This window comes from Montipora capricornis, chromosome 4 (genome assembly GCF_036669925.1).
Source record: "Montipora capricornis isolate CH-2021 chromosome 4, ASM3666992v2, whole genome shotgun sequence".
Lineage (NCBI taxonomy): Eukaryota > Metazoa > Cnidaria > Anthozoa > Scleractinia > Acroporidae > Montipora > Montipora capricornis.
Genome location: NC_090886.1, coordinates 8,926,613 through 8,949,162, shown reverse-complemented (window position 1 = coordinate 8,949,162; position 22,550 = coordinate 8,926,613). Strand labels below are relative to the sequence as shown.

General features: G+C 38.2%; 1 protein-coding gene across 2 annotated transcripts in view; it reads left to right on the top strand.

The window, feature by feature from the left end:
- The window catches only part of LOC138045468 (focal adhesion kinase 1-like), a 45,944-nt gene that overhangs the window by 5,741 nt on the left and 17,653 nt on the right, over nucleotides 1–22,550 (top strand). The window contains exons 4-20 of one of the 2 annotated variants that reach the window (XM_068891982.1): nucleotides 882–961; nucleotides 2,474–2,536; nucleotides 3,139–3,193; nucleotides 4,149–4,289; nucleotides 5,083–5,160; nucleotides 5,627–5,755; nucleotides 7,627–7,741; nucleotides 8,967–9,030; nucleotides 10,633–10,739; nucleotides 11,161–11,220; nucleotides 12,327–12,395; nucleotides 13,506–13,603; nucleotides 14,753–14,828; nucleotides 19,278–19,378; nucleotides 19,461–19,576; nucleotides 20,239–20,339; nucleotides 21,933–22,022. In XM_068891982.1, the coding sequence (XP_068748083.1) occupies nucleotides 882–961; nucleotides 2,474–2,536; nucleotides 3,139–3,193; nucleotides 4,149–4,289; nucleotides 5,083–5,160; nucleotides 5,627–5,755; nucleotides 7,627–7,741; nucleotides 8,967–9,030; nucleotides 10,633–10,739; nucleotides 11,161–11,220; nucleotides 12,327–12,395; nucleotides 13,506–13,603; nucleotides 14,753–14,828; nucleotides 19,278–19,378; nucleotides 19,461–19,576; nucleotides 20,239–20,339; nucleotides 21,933–22,022 (1,543 nt within the window). The remainder of the gene's footprint in view (nucleotides 1–881; nucleotides 962–2,473; nucleotides 2,537–3,138; nucleotides 3,194–4,148; nucleotides 4,290–5,082; nucleotides 5,161–5,626; nucleotides 5,756–7,626; nucleotides 7,742–8,966; nucleotides 9,031–10,632; nucleotides 10,740–11,160; nucleotides 11,221–12,326; nucleotides 12,396–13,505; nucleotides 13,604–14,752; nucleotides 14,829–19,277; nucleotides 19,379–19,460; nucleotides 19,577–20,238; nucleotides 20,340–21,932; nucleotides 22,023–22,550) is intronic. The other variant, XM_068891983.1, reaches the window with a different exon arrangement.

Below are 22,550 nucleotides of genomic sequence, written 5' to 3'. Positions count from 1 at the left end.
AATTCTATCATGGGCAGTGAAAGCATACAATCATTGTAAAATTGTGCTGACTCCTGAAGTCAGTTTTGATGTTGTCGGGCAGTGGTTGCATGTTGCATCAGCTCCTGCTTACAGGGTTGTCATGGGTCTCTCTGTTTTGTTTTGCTTCCTGCCAATTCCCCAACCAATCTCGTCCCCAGAGTTTGCTTTTCTTTTGGTCAGCACCAAGATTATGGACTCCAGCCACTTCCAAAGCAGGAAGTCTTCAAATCACAGACTTCCAGCTCATCTCCACATGCTCAGAAATTTGAAACAACAGCGGTTGTCAATGGTTACAAAAGTGGACCTTCGCGACAACTGTGCATAAATTGAAAGTGGCCAGAATCCATGTTCTTGGTGCTGACCAAAAAAAAAAAAAGTGGACTCTGGGAATGAGATTGCTCCCTGACCTTCTTTCTAGGCAGTAATCTAGATTCATGCCCAATTTTGACATCCAACATGAAGTGTCCCCTTAAGTCCAAGCCTTTGCTACGTATTTCCAGCGATAAGGTAAGGGTAAAGGCGCTATTTTTAGCTTTGGGCAAATGCAGCAGTTAATCTTTACTTAAAAAGCAGCATTTGGGGGACACTTTGGGATATTAATATTATTGTCTGTATAAAATTATTCCAAGAATTGAGTGATGTTGAAGTAGGGCAGAAGAGCAAGGGAATGCTTTGGGATGCTTATCGCAATCTGCATGCATCTAATTAGAGGCATTTCTGGACGTGCATGTATGTGACAGCATATTGCCATCTCATTTGTTGGTGATGTGAGTCCGTGGATGCTAGTATTCTCATCTGCTGCACTGGTCAGTCTCTCATACACTGTAAGTTAATACTTAGTAACTAATCTGTTTCTCCAGGTGAAGAATGACTATCTACAGCACAACAGCGAAAAAGCAGATGAGGACACTGCTTTTAGACTTGGAGTGCTGGAGATGAGGTGACAAGCCGTCTTTTTCCCAAGTATTACTTAGTTAGAAATACATGTATTGGACAAGTGGGACTGGTTATTGGTCATCAAGCTGTAGTGGCTTCCCTGCCTTTGCAGTTTGGTCCTTTGCTTTTGCAAGTATTCTTTGTTCTTTTTGTAATTGATTTAATTGCAGGTGAAGCTAATAAAATGAAACAAAAGGGTATACATGTATACGTTGTCGGTCAAATCCGTTTTCAGGTTGTATCCGTTTTTACCTAGGTTAAATTGGTGATCCTCATTTTACCTATAGGTTGAATATTAAAGCAGCTATCAATCCTCCAAAAAGGACTGAAAACACCTCCACCTTCCCTCAAGCACTGTCTTACCAATCTCAACACATCATCCTAATGATTTATATTATCTTATCGGTTTCTGTATTCATTATGCAGTTATCGACATTACAACATAGTAAGAGATCAAAGAACTGTACTGTGCACTCACTGGTACTCGAACTCGGATCCTCCAGATCTGTGGTCCTGCGTCGTCACCAATACACCACAAAGACAAACATGCTTAACCCATCACAGTTCTTTAATTTCATTATTAACTTTTGTGTAATAAGTCAATTGATATTCATGTATAATAACCAAAACTAATCCTAACCTGACCCTAATTTTCTCCAGGCTTAATTTAGACCCAAAAAATGTTTCTTCAATTCATCTGAGTGCATATTCAGAACCAAGGTAAAATGAGGATCATCAGTTTAACCTGGGTAAAAATGGATTCAACCTGAAAACGGATTTTACCGGAAACATATATACATGTAGTGTGATTACAGTGACAAGTCTGTGTAAATACCTTACAGATCTCCTGTAATAACTTTTGTGCAATTTTGAAACAGAATGCTAATCGGACAAACAGTTATCACTCTGTGAGATTTAACGACATAAAAATTTAAGGTTCACATTACAACCTGGTCCCAGTTTTTCAAAGGCCGGATAACTTCATCTGACCCCAGTTGTTTGAAGGATGGATATTGCTATCCACTGGTTCACTCAATTGGTTTTGCTAGTGTTTATTCCCTGGATAGTGATTTATTCTGGGGATAGTGTTATCCTCCTTTTGAACAACTCAGGCCTGGTGGATAAGTCACTATCCGACAGTTTCAATCTATACAAAGACATTTATTTAAATTTTGTATTTGTGCACCTAACCATGAACATGTTCACTCTAAGAATATCCAAGTAAATGCATGTACAAAAAGTTTTCTCAAGTATAACGTGGAGTACATTTCATACTCTCTATAGTGACTTATCCATCGGATAAAATTATCCAGCCTTTGAGAAACTGGGGCCAGGTTTACAATCAGATACCGTTTTATTATTTTATCAGACGCAGTTTGATTCTTTAAACCAGAATAGCATCAAACTACATGTACATCTTTTCTTGATTTACATGTCACATTTATGCTTATTTCTGTTGGCCATTTGAAAATACTCTTTTGTAATGGTTGACTTTATTGTTGTTTGTTTTTGCCAGGAGGTACTTTAAGGACATGCCTCAGATAGCCCTTGATAAGAAGTCAAACTTTGAATACATTGAGTGAGTTTTGTAATTTAAATTATTACATGTATGACATTAACACAGGAAATTAAAAGAAGTGATTTTTGCTTACTGTGTGGAGTATTACTTTTATTTGAAGGCCTTTGTCATTTGCATGAATGTCAATTCATATTAGAACTTCTGTATTTCTAAACAACAGTTATAGGTTTTACAGAGTCAATAATATCACTTAATCGTCTGGGTCTTGCAAGGCCAGAAATGTTTTGTGGCATGTTGCTATGGTACTCATCTTTATGCATTTCTTCCATGACTTTCATGTATAATTACAAATTATGTGTTAAGCTGATTAAAATGTTATGGTTTGGTTGATTTTTTTGTGCTTATTTGTTAAAAAAAGGTTTATAATAAAGTAGTCTGGAGACAAGGTCTTCATGCAAATTTTTAGTATTTAGACAATTTTTTAAATTAAAACACAACAGCCACGGAAAGAACTATTTTTTAAAAATGTTAACATATTTATTTTGTTATTTCTGTCAGACAGTTACATTAAGCGCTGTGCATGAAGCTTGAGCACTTTTTTATCCTTTGCGTTTTTGTTGATTAAGCTTCATCATCATTTTGTTTGTTTGTCTGTAATTTAGGAAGGAAGTTGGTCTGACAAAGTTTATACCAAAGGCTGTGTTGGAAAACATGAAGGTCAGTGCTTGCCTCCAGTAATGATTTTGTTGTTGTCTGTTATGGTCAACAAAATGTATTGCAACTTTGTTGTTTGTCATAAATTATGCTCCTTACAAGTCAAAACCCTCATTAGAAGATCTCAATTACACGTACAATGGTTTTTCCAGGGTTGGTTGCATACCATGTTGTCAGGAGGGTTTGCAGTAAAAAAAAAGGACTGTTTTGTAAAGTAGGAGCTGAAAAATAAGGGAAAGTTAATCTCTACCAACCTACAGTGCAGGAGACTGCAATGCCGGGGATTAATTTTCGTTAAGTGCCGGCTGCCGGCGAAAATCGCCATTTGAGAACGGGGTTATCGCCGGCTGAATTTTGTCTGTTGATCAAAGTGACTAAGAAGATTGCAAATTATTCTCTACATTCTCTACATAGTACATGCGATATGTTGTCAAAAAATTTCACTATCTGTTAGCATAGGGAATTATCACTAGAATTTATCGATACTGGAAATTTATGAAATTGCAAATTAATTTAAAAAGGGTTGTTTTAAGTACTGTTGTGTGTCTTTTCTTTCCCTGAATTCGCCATCTTGAAGAATGCCCTTTGATGCTCAGAGCATGAACTTACCACCTCAAAACAACCTTCAACCAGATGAAATTATGGTCAGCTACATCCCTGCAATGTAAAGGGCCAAGACAACAAAGGAGGAGGTGATTTTGAACGCCTTGTTGGTGAGAGCAGTGTTTGAAAAGTACCAACAACTGCAGGTGGCCATTGCTTCCCTTTACATCACCCTTGTTGCCTTTACTTACGGTCCTCTTCATCAAAGAAGAATAAGTTATCTTTCAAGGTGCATAGGATTATACAGTTTAGGATTAAACACAACTAAAAGCAGGCAACAACGTTGACAGCGAACTAGTTGTGACATCTCTTTACTTCTGCCATCTGCTAATACCTTCTCTTTCTTCTTCTGCAGTCTAAGGTGTTGCGGAAAACCATCCATGGATACTTTAAACAGTATGCATCTCTGAGTGAAGTGGAATGTTGCTACACATTTTTTGAGATTCTTTCTAAACTCCATCGGTTTGACCGTGAATCTTTTAGGTGTTCACTTGGGGTGAGTCAAGTAAAAATGTCAAATTATTATGATATTATTATTTTGTGATACAGATGTGTACGGAATAACAGAGGCTGAGGCTGATTCCACTGGCTGAGACCTCTCAAAGACTGAATTCAAGAAATTATTTTGTCTATTTCTATGATCGTGGTGGCACAGTATCCTGAGAATCCAGCAATCTGATTGGTTACAGCAGTGGGCAGAATTTTCCTATGGTGTAACTCTTGACCATGGTCATAGTAATCAAGGATGCCAAGTCTCCAGCATGGCTGCAAATTTAATGAGCGAACTTTCAAATTATCTGAATTATTTTTGCCACTCTTTGCGATTAGGGAAGCAATATTGTTGAACTTTCTGACAAAAAACAGTGTATTTTGATGAAAACTATCTCAACAAAAGGTAATTTTATTACCCAAATGAAGAGCATAAAAAACAACTCTGGAGAAACTGAAGCTACATGTGTAATGTGAGTTACTCACTCACTTCAAACGTTGAAATGACTTCTACATTTCACCAAGTTTGATGACTCTTGAAAGCAAAACTTCACAAAATGTTAAATATCTCCATTCATTTTATTGTACTTTTGTTGACAATGTGTAAAATAAAATTATGACTTTCCTAGTTTTTCCTAGTAGTTTCTCCTACCCTCTAGAAATAGAATTTAGAAATAAATAAAATGTTCTTCATTGGCGGATGGCAACTTTTGAAAAGCTTGATATGAATGTGACGTTTTTTAATCTGTTATTATAAAGTGTTGACATTAGTTGCAGTTTGCTTTTCTTTTAACTTTCAGACCGGATGGACAATAGCTGTTGATGTGGTCATTGGCCCTCAAGATGGGATATGTTATAGGGCAGAGCGTGGATCACTTGTGAGTTGATTTGACTGAAGTTCTCTAAGTTTTGCTCTTCATCATTAAGATCAATGTACCATCAATGATCCTTGTCATCATCATCATCACACTCAAGGTGGCTTCAGCTGGCTCCCATGCCTGGAGCACCATTCCCGCTGGTCAGGTGCTAGCTCGGCACTACTAGGCTAAATAAGCACTCTTTAATTATTTCTCTTTTAGGGTTCCATTGAATGATTTTTTGATGTGGCACTCATGTCCTGCAGGCTTGGTGGGCCTCCTAGAGAAAGTCCAGGGCCATCAATTTACTTATCTAATTTTTTTATTAGTTAAATTAAGTGTTAGTTGTGAAGGATAATAACCAATATGGGTTGGGAATGAGTGAGTAGCATTCAGCTGACTTAAGCCGCCTGTTAACTGTCACTAAAACCTTTAGCTTCATTGATGTTGTGTTTGATTCTTGAAGCTAATTTGTGGTTTCTCGCAGATAACACACATGGCAGAGTTCCATAAAGTAACTTCAATTTCAATCACAAGAATACCATTGATCTCAGCACCAATGCAGACAGATAAACAGAAAGCTACTGTTAGTTTAAAGGTTCTGGGAGCAGCAGAGGTTTGTCTTTTAAGTCTTCATATTCAGTTTTATGGATTTCAATAATTGTTAATTATTTTACAATGCATTTAAACATGAACAGTGCTTATGACAGGGAAACATAAGGGCACTCTCTGAAAAAAAAAGAGAGAAAAAATGAGACGTGTTGTCATGGTGGTGTTTACCTAGGATACAGTTGTTGATGTGAAACATTAAGTTGTAACTGCCAGTGATGACTGAGGCAGAGTGAGAGGTACAGTGTATAAGCCTAGTATTTGGAGTGCATAAGAAGCTTCGGTGTCATAAGAATCTAAGCATTTCCTTTGTAGGTCATTTGTGAAATTGGATACTTAGCTAGAGTTGAAAGAAGAAGGCCAAAAATAATGAAAATAAACTTAGTGATGGTAAAACCTGGAGTGGGTTGTAATTATTATTTTGTTTAGTTTTTACGACTTGGACAACCTTCTCAAAAATGGTAATAAGGTAGTGATGTTGGTATCATGAAGGGGCTATTAGAGAGCTTTACATTCTAGAATGAGAATGACTATGAGTACAACATTTTCTCATGGAACAGTGGTGAGTGCGGGCAAACCAGTGTCATTTTGGCAGGTAAAACATGATTCTGTTGTCATTTTAGGATAAGGTTTTGCAAAAATGTGGTTGTGTCAAAACAAGTCACCAACTCGGTAGCAGTTTTGGCGTTTTTCTATCAGGAAAAGGCTCAGTTACCATTAATAAGAATAAATGAGCAACCTATGCTGCTAACAAAGACTAAGATCAATAATTAATCGTCCGAATTATAAATTTTTTAAGTACATTTGTATTATTACTAAGAACAGGCAGTCAAATCCCGTACTCATTCTTGTCCTCGTACTAGAATTTAAAGGTCCCTATAGACCTTATTCATAAATGGAGGTCGATTTATAATAATATTCTTTTGTTGAAATGCAAATTAGCCTACCAAGCCTCAATACCATACGGTGAATTGAAAAGAATTCTTGCTCTAAAATGAGGCTTGTTAGGCTAATTTGCACGTGGACAAAAGAATTATAAATGTGACCGCCATTTATGAATAAGGTCTATTTGCTGTGTTTTATGAGTGGTAACCACAGTACCGTTCAAAAGTAAGTTGACAGTCACTTGTGAGTTGTGAAACTTGACTAGAGACTTGATTCTTGATTCTCGAAAATTCCAAGAATGAAATTGAAATCACTGTGCATCTAGCTACCTACCTCTCTGGATATATCTGCCTTAAAGGAGACAACCCAATCCCCTTTCTGTTCCATTTGTGGGTGCTTAAGGCCCGTTGTAAACGTCACATTTTACATGTGCCGCATCTAATGCAAAATGAGAAAAATCTATTGTTTTCGCTCATTTGCATTAGATTTGGCACATGTAAAATGTGACTTTTAAAATGGGCCTTACTGGAATGTAGAATTAGTGATTGAAAGCTGAGTTCATGACTCACAAGGCTGTAAATAATTTTTTTCTTTTGAAAGGATGCGTGTCCTGCTAAGTCACTATTTTGGTCGGGCAAAACAAATTGTGTTCGGACATACAAAAGACAAAACGGGCAGATTCGAAAGAAAGATGAATACAAATAAACTTTTTGCCATTAAAAAAAAGATTATATTTGCTACCTTTAGGGAGTAAAGCAAAGGACCTACTTTGTACGTGACTGTTTTTTTTTTGTAAAAATAATGTCCGCGCATTACGTCTAACCACATTATTAGGCTTTGGTCGGACATGAGTTTGGGCAATGTCTGATGACAGACTGTTACTTGCAGTCCTGTGATCAAATTGACAGTCTGAGTTGGCCAAAAAGGGATTTCACTGTTCTTGGTACTTAAATTAAGCAGTTGTAATTTCTGTTTCTTTTTGTCATCTTTTAGCCTCTTGTATTTACCTCATTTTCAATTGCCAAGGCTGAGGAGATGGCAGACCTGATTGATGGTTATTACATGTTGTTCAGTGGGAAAAAACAGTCTCTGGTATTTAAGAAACTAGGTATGCTCATCGTAGCCTTGATGCTATACAAAAGTCATGTGAACCCAGCCTTCTTAAAACCGGCCGGTCAATGGCTCAATGAGCCACCTCCTCAGAAATTTTGACCCTCTCCTTCCGGTCAGAAAATTTCTTATTTTTGTTACAACAGGTGAGACAGAAGAAAAAAAACAGACAACACAATTTTAGCTCTAAAGTAAAGTCACTGGAGATGATATAAAGGCTTGAAAAAATGCTTGTTTGACGTCCAATTTGTGTCCGCAATATTTTTTTTCATGGTGCACATGAAATGTTTATTTAACTAACATTCCAGTATTTCTTATCAGACACCATGCAAGTGTTAATTCCATATACATGTGAAATTTCGTCACTTTAAATCCCCCAGATTGCACTAAATTGCATCTGTGAGTGTCTAAATTTCAAAAATTTCCTAGGGGAACATGCCTAGCTTGCGCCCTTTGGGCACTTGCTTGGGTTCCTTTGGCATGAAAACCGTCTCAACTTTCCTTATAACCTGCTCCCCAAAATTTAAACATTTTGAGAAGGCTGTGAACCTTTCTCTGGCTCTAGTTCCTTTTTGTGATCTATGAGGGATTTAAAGTAAAGGGCTGCATTGAAGGAAAGCCTTAAATCTTGCAATTCAAGCATCTTTCAAAATTTGAGGAAAAAAGAGTGTTTTCTCTTTGTGATGGGGGTGCAATATTTTTTCTTTTTATTACTGTAGTAGTATTATTATCATTATGATAACAATAATTATTAAAAACTGTATCCACTGTGTTGAAAGAATTGAAGGTTCTTCAGGAATTCTCCAAGATTTTTTTTGGACCCTTTGAGGGCCAATTTTGCCAAATTTGGTAATGATAATGAGTAAATAATAATTACAGTATTACTGTTATTATTATTAAGGAAAAACAATGGGGTCAACGTGACAGCACTTAAGGAGATTGATTTTTAAAGTAAATTACAACAATTCTTATGAAATCATCTTTAATTTGGTGTCCACTGTATTGTGACATTGGAATAATGAAGCTCTCAGGAACTGGAATGATTCTCTGCTGGTTCACTTGCATCAATAACGTTCATTTCTCGACATACTGGTACGAGAAAGTGCTATCTCAACCTTGGTTGGTATCCATACATTCAAAACCTCATCCAATAATACTGGGTATTGTTTAAAGCACATGCGTCATAGTTAATAAATTTTACACATACTAACAATATTTTGCAGATATTGAAAGGTCACTTCCATCCATTCCCATACCTGCTTCACCAAGCACTGAGAGACAAAACAGGTATGGAAAACTTATAATGTTTGATGTGTGTGTTGTTTATTTGATCTTAAACTACTACACTCAACTCCCAACAAGTGGAATCTTTCCATTAAAAAACTCAGCTCCTCAAACCCCTTGCTTACTAAAAAACTAGTTTTTATTTGCCTTGATGTCATATTCTATGTGTGCACAGTAGTCTGTTTTATCCTTAGATAGCGCAAACCCTGTTTGTTAACTAAAAAATGTGACAGCTGACAAGATTCTTCATACTAAACTATTTTTGTTGTTGTTGGAAGCACAAAATTTGTCAGTCTTGCTTGTAGACCAGTGCTTAACTTTCAGCAGTTTCTTATGTTTTTTTTTCACAAATTATTTTAAAGTGCCCCTAAACTTATTTTTACCGGAAAAGTGAAGTTTCGACCCTATAAAACATGGGTTTTGCATTAACTGCTTGTGATTTTGTCTCTAAAAGCCTGCATGAGTTGCATAAAGCTTACAAAATTGACAGTCGCTTGTCCCATGGCTGAGCTACAGTTACATGTAGGAAGAGACATGCAAAAATTCGTTCAAAACTGGAAGGCTATTTAAAAATTTTATTTGTTATGTCTGTCATGAGACAAGCAACTGCCAATTTTTTGTAAACTTCACTCAACTTATGCGGCATTTTTGAGGCAAAACGTTAATTACTGTAGTTGTTTTATGGGGCTGAAATCTGACTTTTCCAGAATAAGAAATTTAAGTTTAAGGGCACTTAGTGACATTATTTATTTCTTTGATCATGAGAATCCATCAATCTAATTGGTTGTGGGAGCAGGCAGAATTTTCCGATCTCTTGACCATGATCACAGTAACCAAAGACGCAAAGTGACGAGCGAAGCTTCAAATTTAATGAGCAAAGTACCAATTTCTCTTAATTGTTTTCTTTTTTCTGCTTGTTGCATTTAGAGCAGTGGTATTGTTGAACTTCCTGATAAAATGTGAAAAGTGTATTCTGCTGTTTTAGATCATAATCAAAATGCACACAATGTACTCAATGTAGACACATGTGCCATTTGTTCTTGATTGACAGTAACTGGAACTTTTTAACCGGGAGTTAATGGCAGATATACAATATTGATAAGGTTATTACTGTTACAAGGAAGGGTTACGTTTTTGCAATTCCCACCCTGGTCAGAGTTCTTCTCTGTCCTTGTGTTGGCCCATTTTCATTAGTAGGGCTAATGCTCACATGGTTCATATGGGGTAGAAAACTAGCACTTGACATTACACTCTAATCAGTTAAGTCTGTTGAAATAAGTGCTACACGGCCAACATTTGCAAAAACGTAACCCCTCCTTGTACTTGTGCATGTTCATTGCGGTGACTTTAACATCTTCAGTTCCCATGGCCTTCTCCCTTCTGACCTTGTAGCTCGGTCAGTAGAGCAGTGGTGATCTAACCCGAAGGTCGTGGGTTCAATTCCCACCCTGGTCACAGTTTTTCTCTGTCCTTGTGTGGGCCCATTGCCATTAGTAGGGCTAACGCTTACATGGTTCATATGGGGTAGAAAACTAGCGCTTCACATTACACTCTAATCAGTTATTACTGTTACACCTTGACTGCATGTGTTGTTTTCATTTGCAGTCCTCCGATATTCTCACCCACAATAAAGCAGAGCCCTACTTTAGGAAACACTGGTTTAGAGAAAAGAAGTAACTCTGTGAGCTCACCAGTACAGAGAAAAAATGGAGGTAATCTATTATGCATTGTGGTTGTAAATCAGTTTCATAATAATTCGTATAAAAATGCAAAAACCCAGGAGTTCGGTTCCTACAAGGTTGAATGCATCCCATATTTTTTATAGCTCCTTGTTGCGTTCTCAATCTTGATTGCTGAACATTGGTTTAATAAAAATTTGGTGTTTGTCTCCAACAAGTATTTGTATCTGAAAATGCCTACATGTATGTAAAAGCTACAGATTCCCAAAACACAATAACTTGCAGAAGGTAAAGTTACAATAGTAGTGAAAATTGCAATTGCAACTTTCATGTACATGTAATAATGGTTAGTTATTTTCTTTGCAGCGTAAGGGCCTCTTATTTATCACACAGCTTACCTCTGTGGATATAAAATTTTGTCTTAGAACCTACAGTGGTTTCCCTTGTATTATAGAGTTTGATGATTATGCAGAAATTGTTGATGACGACCCTGACTATGCTCATCCAATGGCAGGTAGGGATGTGATTTTCTAGGGGGTGGGAGGTGGGAAGTTTGCCAACAGCTCATCATGGAAGCGGATGATTGTTACAATATTAGAGGCAACTTACAGTGTGACGCGCCTTACTGTGGCCACCTAACAAAGTTTTTTACAAATTATCCCCCCAATCAGGGTGTGCGAATTTCATTGACAGTCACTCCTCCTTGCAAAGTTCGTATTGTTGTAAGTTGAACAGCATTGCATGGGTTGTTAAGTTGATGTGAAAGTTTGTTGGGTGGCCAGGGTAAGGTGCGTTGCACTGTAAGTCATTGAAAAGAAGCCTGGATTGAACAAATTTAAAAGGTTGTATTTTTTTTGTGGGCGTCTTTGCAACTCCCTAAATGTAAGTTGCTATGGTGATTTTCGACATCAGTAGTTCCAATATTACATGTACATGTATTAGAAGTCACATATTATATGACTTTGATAATTATCAAAGTCTAGTCTATCAAAGCTTGTTATATTCTGTTAACAATATAACTTCATATTTTAATACTTTACACTTATTACCATGTCATGCTAAATTTATTAATTTAAATTTGCTAAAATCAGAGGGACTTAATAGTTTTGATCGTTGGTTAACTTTTCATGAAATCCTAACAATAAGAAGTAATAATTCATTTGAATGGAATGGACTCTAACATTGTGTTGTGGCAAAACTATGGGGTATGTCTTATTTGATTTCATAATATTTTTTTACAATAAAATCCTTTCAGTTATGCCTTGCAGTTCCTTCATAATTTCTCCTTCTGCCGGAAATTGTAATTTGTGTGAAATTAACTGCTGAAAACTTCCTTAAGACTGTAACCCAGTGGAGCTTTCAAGGGCTAAATGTGGGCAAAATGACTTTTAATTTTTGTTTTCATCATGGAAATTAATTGACAAGAACATAATATCAACAATGAACAAGTTAATCAAATTTCCTTATAAAATTTAACCTGAAGATATCTTCCTCGTTTATAACCTATGTTTTAATTTTCTAACACTTTGAATGACACTTGAAACTCGTTAATAACCAGGAATAGTTGTTATACAAGCTAAAAAGTTGCTTTAAAATGTTGACAATCAATCTAAATTACAGCCCTTGCTGCTACACGCGTAGCATTAGCACTGAAGTCCAGAGGAACTCTTGTTTCAAACAGAGCACCAGGTAATTACGGGTCATAATTCTAAATATGCCTACCGGTATCTGTAATTAACATACAAAGTACAGTGTATTGTTGATTATCAAGATAAAAGATAAAATATAAAAACCCCATTATAAGAAACAAAAACGAGATTTAGTGAACTTTGTGTATTTTTCTGTTAGCGATCAACCATATGAATTATCAATGAATTTAAATAAAGTTAACGTAAAAGTTGGTGCAGACATCCGTGTTTTCATCATCACGATGAACACAAATGTGTATCATTTATTAGACATGGATGAGAGGGCTCTGTAGCTTAGATAAGAATCTAAATTGATAGGGGTTCAGAGGCATTGCCTCGTACATTTATTACGGATGGATGCAATGCCAGGAGTCTTTGTGATTTCTTCAGTGAAGTTATTTGATTCCCAACCCTTTTCTAAGAGTTTTCCTCTGGGTGCTTTACAGAAGCCAAAAGTTGACTTGGTTTGGATGAGTCGGGTGTGTGTTGTGGTTTCAAAATTACTGCTTTAGCATTTGCAAGATTTGAGGGAGAAGGATTTGAAACGGCTACTTGTCTCTGGTTTTTTCCTGCTTGTTTTGTGGACAATTCTGCACAGAAAAAAAAATGCCCACGTTACCTTTACTTCCGCATAAAATATTCTGTAAAGAAAAGGGGAAGATGTGGGATGAATTTTCACAGTAAAAGCTCTACATCTGTAGCACATTTTTTTACCAGGACTTCGTGTGCAAGAATTTTTACGTTGTACAGTAGCGCCGAAGCTATGCATAGACGTGTAAAGGCCAGACAAGATTAAAACGAACTGCATTTGAGAACTTTAACAAATGTGTCCTGACATGTTTGTTTCAAGTTTATGACAACTTGCCCGGAAAAAGGTCATTTTTGCTGAGGATAATTTTGTTTGTGGAGTAACGATAATCTTATCAGTTGGTAAGGAATTCCATATAAACCGTTTTTTGAGTTCCAAGATCGAGATTGACGAAACATTTCCCCAGAACACCGCAACAAAACTTGATTTACATGTAGCTCCTTCTGTTACTGATGTAAGGAATTTAACGTGACACATTAGAAACAGTTTTTCTAACATGTGTGTTCTGTTGGAATGTTTTAGCCAAAGATTATGATATCCCGAGAAGCAGACTTAAATTGGAGATCATAATTGGACAAGGGCAGTTTGGAGATGTTCATAGGGGAACCTACATCAGTGCGGTAAGTAAACCTGTAGCATCTTTGTTAGGAAATACAGTTGCTTGCTCTTCAACCTTGCATGTGAATGTCCTCACTGCTTTTATCATATAAATTGTATTGTTGAAAACCTAACCAATGGGGTTTTATAACTGAAAAGCGAAAAGATTTGTATTAAAACCGGGTCATTTGTAAATGATATTTTAGTCTTCCCGATCCTCAGATTGTTGTACTTTAGTTTGAATGATGCTGATCATCGCAATTCAAACAATTATATATGGCTTGCATCAGGAGCGCATGAGTAGGAGCTTGCCTCTTCCGTACAAGCCCTATGAGTCAACCTTTGCTCGTATCTTTCTATTTTTAGAACGCCACGAGTTCTTTGGCTCTTCAGACACTGTTTAGAATGGCCAATCAGAATAAAGTTATTGTGGAACAAAGACAAAAATAGCACAAGCAATGTATTCAAATTGTGCAAATTGATGTAAATTGTTGTAAAGGTGACTCTCTGCTGAAGGGTTAGTTCTAAAAATAGAAAGATGCGGGCAAAGGTTGACTCAAGGATGTAATGCATTGGGAGGCTCCGGCTTGCATATATTAACTTTCGTCATATCTATATCCTGTACGGGCTCACTAAGGAACATGGCTTGATGTAGCTCAACTGGCAGAGAGCACTGCACTGGTAACGCAGAGGTTAATGTTCGAACCCCTTTCGAGTCTTTCTTTTTCAGGCTTTCCTTTCGTTACTGCTTAGAGCGAGTTTCAATCGAGTGTCGTAAAACCAAAACCAAAGTAATTACTTTGGCCAATCAAAAAGGACGGAGACAATCCAGTTAACCAATCAAAACTCGAAGTAATTACACATAGCCGACACAAAGCGCGGGAAAATCTGCACGCGCGAGCCACGATTGGTTTTGGTTTCAGTTCTGATTGGTTGAAAAAGTGGCGCGAGAACTTTGAACCAATCACTGAGTGAAGTAATCATAAACCAAAGCAATTCGCTAATTACTTTCGACACTCAATTGAAAACCGCTCTAAGTGTTAATTAATAACTGCGATGATCAGCATCTTAACTTGATTCTCTCCACAGTTCAAATATATATGATTTTCAGATATAAACTTTCGTCTTATTTGGTTAATGTGTAGACGCCTTTTAAAACACTTTTTTGCCAGGATGACCCCAACTTGCAAGTGGCTATCAAGTCATGTAAGAACCCCGATTCAAGAGATAAGTTTCTTGAAGAAGCATGTAAGTATTAGTTAAGTTGCTTGGCGTTTAGCAAAGTGACAACTGAAATCTAGTTTAAGCGCTAGGAAGGAATTGAACCTACCCTAGGTACCTCAATCTAGTATATTGTACCAAGTATAGTGAAGAAATAATCCTAACTTGACCTTTTCCTTTGTATACCCCTAGATACCCCTGCTTACCTTTATAACCCCTTGTCTACTTCTTTATTATGTAGAGAGGGGTGTTTTACTGGAAAATACACCACGACAAAACGACACATCCTCTCTAGTGAGGATATAGACCTTATTCATAAATGGCGGTCAATTTATAATTCTTTTGTCGAAGTGCAAATTAGCTTACGAAGCCTCGATACCATACAGTGAATTGAAAAGAATTCTTGCTCTAAAATGAGGCTTGGTAGGCTAATTTGCCCGTGGACAAAAGAATTATACTGTGACCGCCATTTATGAATAAGGTCTATTGATGACGACATTTTGCGCTTGCGCGTGGTTGTTTGTGCAAACAGTCAGTGAAAAATGGCAAGCGATAGATTCGTGAAGTTCTCTGAAGCTGCGATCTTTCGTAAAATATTGTTTTTACCACTTGAACTTTGCGCCGCCGCGTAATATCCTCTATATTTTGTAACACTATAATAAGAGATACATAAGGTGCTTATTGAACCTTTGACCATGGACGCTGACCAGAAGGTATTTTGACTCGATTGGTAGAGGAGCCGATCAGTTGAAAAAGAGTCCAGTAGTGAAAGAGATTTCCAACTTAATCAACCTTAGTGCTCCACAAATCGCAGCTTTTCACGCGTATGTTAACTGAATTCATCCCGAAGCCAAAGATCCTCTCTGATTTAATCATGACAGGATTGACGTTTGTTAAATTACTTTAGTTGGAATCACTCAATACCACTTCCTCTGGTCTGTTTTCGTTACTAGTCCTTATCGTAAAATAACATGGGAATCGCATCTTTTTCCTTCCTTTCCTGTAAACTTGAGCGTAATGAAAATAGTCGAAATTGAACTTGGTGTCAGTAAATTGGTAAATGTAAACACGTAATCCTCAAGGATTCGGCGTTGCGGAAGTCGTTGGTTCGGTTTCTGCATGAGACTCTGATTTGCTTTTTTTAAAAGCTAATAAGAGTCCCATGTAGTAGTTGTCTCTTCGCTCGTTGCCAAGCAACCAGAATATATCAGTTGCAAGCTTTTTTCGCAAGTGCTCAAGCAACTGCGATGATTAATTCACCTAATTACGTAACAACGTAACTACAGTTCAAATATATGAAACTTCCCATAGAGCAGTTTTCAAATGATTATCGAAAGTAATTACGCGATTGCAATTGTTACGCCCAGTGGTTGTTTTAAAAATCTGGCGCCAGTTTATCAGCCAGTGAGAAGGAAAACTAAAACCAATCGCGACTTGCTCGCGCGATTTTTCCCGCGCTTTGAGCAAGTTACGTGGAATTGCTACGAATTTGGATTGGTTCAGGCGTCGATCTACTGTGTGAATGGCAACAATGTTTTTCTAAACTCCTCAACAACCAGTCAGATAATGCTCGCATTTACGCATCCCCCGCAAAGGTTGACCTTCCTAGCGACACTGGCAATAGCACCAAGAGTAAAACAGCAAAAGCGATCGAGCAGATGAAAGCAGGAAAGGCTCCAGGATGTGACTCATCAGTAACAGCGGAGGCCCTCAAGCACTGAGGTGAACAGATCGTGAAAGCTCCCCATGAAATATGCAATGTAGTATTTTACCCGCGAAATCCCTCCATCGCAGTGGATTAGGAATATCATAAATGGTAGCAAGATCCTACTCTACGGATGTGGAGGGTGGACATTAAGCAAGAAGCTTGAAGACAACTTCAGCAGCGTCACCAGCAGCTGCTTTCGAGTAATCCTGGATATCAAGAGATTAGACTTCGTCTCGAACGAAGAAGTCCTTAGGAGTGTCCTGCCATTTCATTTTTTTACTGGCCAGCGTAATCAACCAGGCATATCCACCAACGCCAGAAGAAATTCGAAGCATGGCACAAGACCGGAAGGCGTGGAGAAAGCTCGTGACCGACTGCAGTGCAGTCGGCCGATGATAATGATAACTATTGCGCTATTTGCACCTGCTGTGATTGGTCGAAGTAATCACTTTGGTATTTGCTTTACGACACCCAATTGAAAACCGCTCTATTCTTTCACACATTTACCTATTACTACCCTGCGTGCAGAGTCTTTATCGATCTTTCTTAGATAAGTCGGGAAGAGGAAGAAGACTCTGCCAGTCGCCTCGACATTTCGTATTGAGGATGCGTTAAAAATTCAAATGTATTCCATGTCAACACGAAAACAAACAGTCGGGATATTTTCGAACGACTCTGGCGAACACACGGTAACCAAGGAATAATTTCCTTGGAAACCCAAGATAGTTCATACTTTTAAATTGCCATTTAATTTTTTACTGAAAGGTGTAGTCAAGGAAATACTCATAGGAATTTAGACTGATAAAAATTGCCACGCTGTTGTAAAATTTCCAAAGTATTGATGACGCGTGGCGATTGGTCATGCGCAAAAATTAAAAAAAGAGGTTTGAGAAGTCGAAATTGGCCTGACTTATCCATTTCTTTGGATGATCATCAAGAGCGGCAAATCAAAGAATGTCGAGGCGGCTAGCAGAGTCTTCTTCCTCTTCCCCGCTTATCTAGGAAGATAAAGGGCTTCATCATATGCATGCTTTTTCTTGCGTTCAACACTCTGTTCAGTCAAATGTTGGGTGCGTTTGAACACGTCGTTCAACATTGTTGAAAGGGGAACAAGTGTTGAAAGCGTGTTGAATCAAATTTCAACTGATTTAAACTTTCATTGAACATCGATTGAGCATTTCTTTTGTTATAGGAAATGTTGGATTGAGTTAAAGCCGTTTAAACAGTTCGTTCAAAATTTGTAGAGCACACTCATGTGGCTCTGAATCTGGACGGGAGGGTCTGGTTTCTTGTTCCTAGTTCTTCGCAGTTAGAGAATTAGGGAGCTTACGAAACGAGGACGACGACGGCTACGAGGACTTCATTCAAAAAGACGAGTTCGCGTTATTTTTATCACTGCGAAACTATTTCATGTCGTTTCGCGTTAAAAATGTGCAGTAACTGGTGAGGAATTAAACTGGTATGCGTGGGTTGGAAGCGTAGAGAGAGAACTGAAAATTCATCGTCATGTGCTAACGTCCTCCACAGAACCTTGAATTTGGTCATTTCACGTCGTCATTTAGGAGATGACGGCAAAGAAATGTACCAAAATGTAAAACGCACGTGCAGAGCCATTGTTTTTGCTCACTAAACCTATTGTTTTGTAGCGTCGTCGTTACCGTCGGCGTCGTCGTTTCGTAAGCTCCCTACTGACTCAATTGTTGCCGTTATGTTGAAACCATTTGAACGGCCTCCGAACGGCCTCCAGTTGTTTTTGCTTCCAACATCTCAGTGCCCAACATCCGTTCAACTTTGTTGAAGGCGTGTTGAAACAAATGTGGAAAACCCTTTAAATGAGCCTTAAAGTTGCTTCATTATATCACCACAGTTCAAAGGTAGAACGACTTTCATGTGACCTTGAAAAATAAACGTAAATATAGATCGTAAACAAAAATGCAAAGCATTTAATTGGCTTATCGAACAAAAACAAACGAGCGCGAATTTTCATCGGCTTAGCGAACGCGGATGCAACAACATGATCGCCTCTCTAAATTAACGATTATCGTTCATTCCTAATTTGCACTGAATTTACTATTATCGTTAATTTAGGACACTGTGTCCCAGGACTTGTGGTAGGAGAGAAAATAAGGAAATAAAAAATCATATCCGTGGAGTAGATTTGAACACAGAGCTTCTGTTCTATAGGAACCGCTTCTTTCCGTTTCACCACTGAAGATCAAGGCGCCGCACCCTGCTAAAACACATTTATTTAAGTCTCTAATAGAGTATCGCTGCTGAAAAATTATTAGGCCTAACCGCCTAAGCTAGATTAATAATTTAAGCCTATGCTTTGATTTTAAAATATTTAGCTTTGTCTTTGAAAAAATATATGACCATTTCCCATAATTCATGTCAAGCTTTCAGTCTTCTAAATTAACGATAATAGTAAATTCAGAGAAAAATTAAGAATTAACGTTAATCGTTAATTCAATGTAGAGAATGGGCTGGATGCAAACAACGTTATGTCTCCATGCTACTTTCTGGAAAGTTTCGCTTTGACGTCATTTGAAATGCAGTAATGTGATTGAGCAATCGAATTGTTTACTGCCCATATTAGGAGTTTCCTTGGCGGGAATAAGGAGACATTAGTCCGAGAAACAAATTGCGAACACTTTTCAAGGTCATGCGAAAGTCGCGCCACGAAACTATCAAGGCTGTAAGTATAATCACTCTCCTTCGAAATGTCTTCATTAGTATTTTCAAATTTTCTGTTTTAATTTTATTTCTAGATACAATGAAGCAGTTTGATCATCCACACATCATAAAGCTGATCGGCGTCTGTATGGACGACGATTTTTACATTGTGATGGAGCTGGCTGCACACGGCGAGGTAACTACAGTCACCATCACGATTGAAGATGCCTTGATTGATGTTGGTGGCTTGATTCTTCTCCTTGAATTTTTTTTTCCAGATGAGATCATATCTTCAAAAGAGCAGACACTCGATAAACTTGGAGACTCTTCTTAGCTACGTATTCCAGCTTAGCACGGCAATGTCATACCTTGAAAGCAAGAATTTTGTCCACAGGTAAGATGTAAACCTTCGAAAGTCGCGAGATTTATCGAGTCACCATTCGCGTGACGCTCGCGACGCGCACGACATCTCGCGTGGCCCTTTCCTTACTAATCGCGCATGACGTCTTGCATTGCCTTTTCTTTACCACTCGCCCGTGACATTTCCCTTGGCTTTTCGCGTTGTAAACGTCGTCGAATAAGCATTGTTTTTTTTTCTCTTGGGACCATTGTAATTTTCGAGAGAAACAGGAAACAATGCTTATGCAAAAATTGGGTGGAAAAACAAAGAGTATTATGGTGTTTTCCGACTCGGCCAATTTCGTTGGTCTCCATTTGCGCGTTGCCCGCGCACGATTTCTCGTGAAACAGCGCTCCTGCTCACAGTCTCATCAAAGTCAGGAAAGGGCTCAAGTAGTCATCGTTTGACACTGTGTTTAATTCAACCTCATAAGCCGTGGGATTCTCTGTTACCTTTTTAACGTAGTTCTTTCTATGAAAGTGCTTTGAAATCCATAACTTTTTTGAAAAGGGAAGATACAAAATTACGATTTTTTTTCCCTCCTTGCTTACCGTTTGTTTAAATAGCTCACAGTCGCTCGAGAAGTATTGCATTGGATAAATATGGCTTAGTTAGTGGCATCAACGTATTTTGCGTATTCGTATCCTTTCTTTTAGGGATATAGCAGCTCGGAACGTACTTGTATGCACTCCAAAATGCGTCAAGTTGGCGGACTTTGGCTTATCAAGATGGGTGGATGATCAAACGTATTACAAAGGCAAGATAAATATGATGAATGCTACTTAAAGGGGCTATGTCACGTTATTTTAGGGCGTTTCGAGGAAATCTTTAGTTAATCTCGAGTTTAAAATGGTAATGTAAAATTGCTTTACTGATAAAATTATCGTTACATCACAAACTAGATGATTCTGAGCAAAAAGGACCTTTATCCAGGCGATTTGCCGTATAATTTAAAAACCTCGGGCCGACTTTTTTCTTTTCTTTTCTTTTCTTTTCCTTTGTTTTTTTTTTTTTTATCTTTTTGACCCAAATGCAATCCGTTGTAATCTTGTCCTTTCGTCTCCATCCATGCTTCTCTTTCTTTTTGCTGTATTTCTTTCACGTTGTTCAACAGTTTTAAAACTGTTATTGCAATGTTTCATTCTACTTCTATTTTTGGGCATTTTGGATGTCATGAAATTACACCATTTTGCGTGACATAGTCCGCCCTTTAATAGCCCATTTCCGAGTTACTCCATGCCTCAGTTTCAAAGCGAGTCCTGGTGCACAACCATTCAAATGGAAATGAGTTGCGTATTCTTATCTTTACAATAGTTGAGCACCAAGACTCTCTTCGAAACCGAGACAAACAGCAACTCGGAAATGGCCCCATTACAGTATTGTCGACGGTGGCATCTGGGAATACAGACAGCTTAAGTGTCCCCTAAACTCCAGTCTTGAAGTAAAGACTGAAACGGCTTCATTTATCCTTATCAGAATAACGCAAGCGTCATTGCGTCATTGCTAGAAAGAGGTAGTAAATGCTTAGTTAGTCAACTTACTTTCCCACGGCATACCAACTTTGGGTTGGGGTTCTCCTGCAATAAAACAGTGGCCACATATATGATAATTATAATGTTCTTATCAGGGCTGTGAATAAGGGATGGAGGCTGAGGGTTTTCTTTATCAACTGTGAGCGTGACCCCCACCTACTTACATAGGAAACAAAAGGAAAATAGCATCAAAAGAACTTCCTACCTGTTAACGCTAAAGTCACAAATGGAGGTTGAGTGCCCAGGAAACGTAGGGGCCAGAACCCTTGACCCCAAACCAAAGTAGGATGAACACCCAAGTGCTCGCCCTACCGATAACGCAGACACCAGCCCCACCCAGGGGCACTTTGAGTTGGACTGATATCAAGATTGGGCGTGCATCTGGACATAGAGTGAGTTTCAATCGAGTGTCGTAAAACTAAAACCAAAGTAATTACTTTGGCCAATCAAAAAGGACGGAAACAATCCGGTAAACCAATCAAAACTCGAAGTAATTACACGTAGCCGACACAAAACGCGGGAAAATGTGCACGCGCTAGCCACGATTGGTTTGGGTTTTCCTTCTGATTGGGTGAAAAAGTGGCGCGAAAACTTTGAGCCAATCATAAACCAAAGCAATTCGCTAATTACTTTCGACACTCAATTGAAAACCGCTCCAAGTGAGTAAAACGATGAAACAGCGTTTCTTTCAGCCAGGGATTGAAGACTGCAATCTGGCGCTCTTACAACAAATATTAGCCCCCAAGAACTGCTCTGTGGCCCTTTTTTTGTAATCGTGCGAATTCGCTAGATTTCACTTCGTTCTGATTGTGTTGTAGCTTCAAAAGGAAAGCTTCCAATCAAGTGGATGGCTCCTGAGTCTATCAACTTCCGGAGGTTTACTACAGCAAGTGATATTTGGATGTTTGGTGAGTTTCAAAAGTAAAACAAGGGGTTACTTTCTTGAAAGGGTGTGGTGTTGTATGCCTAGGTTGCGAAGCACAAAATCTCGGCCTTAAATGGAAAAAACGCACTGTTATAGAAGTCCCTTCACCGCCTTCTTGTGCTCGAGCTCATCGAAGCTTGACTGATGACTCAATATGGTTATCAACAGTCACTTACAAAGTATTAGGTATTGCTGTTGGGGGCTTGTTGTATTACATAAGTTATCTCTGACCTCTGTATGCATCTACGATTGATGGCCAAATTCTCCGCATTTGCAAACTTACTGCGTGTTTGAGAGCAGTGTTTGAATAACTGTCGAAAGTAATTATGCGATTGCAATCGCTACGCTTAGTGATTGGTTTAAAAATCTCGCGCCAGTTTATCAACCAATGAGAAGGAAAACCAAAACCAATCGCGACTTGTACGCGCGATTTTTCCCGCCCTTTGTGGAAGTCACATGGAATATTGCTACGAATTTGGATTGGTTCATGGCGCTGTTTGCACCTGCTGTG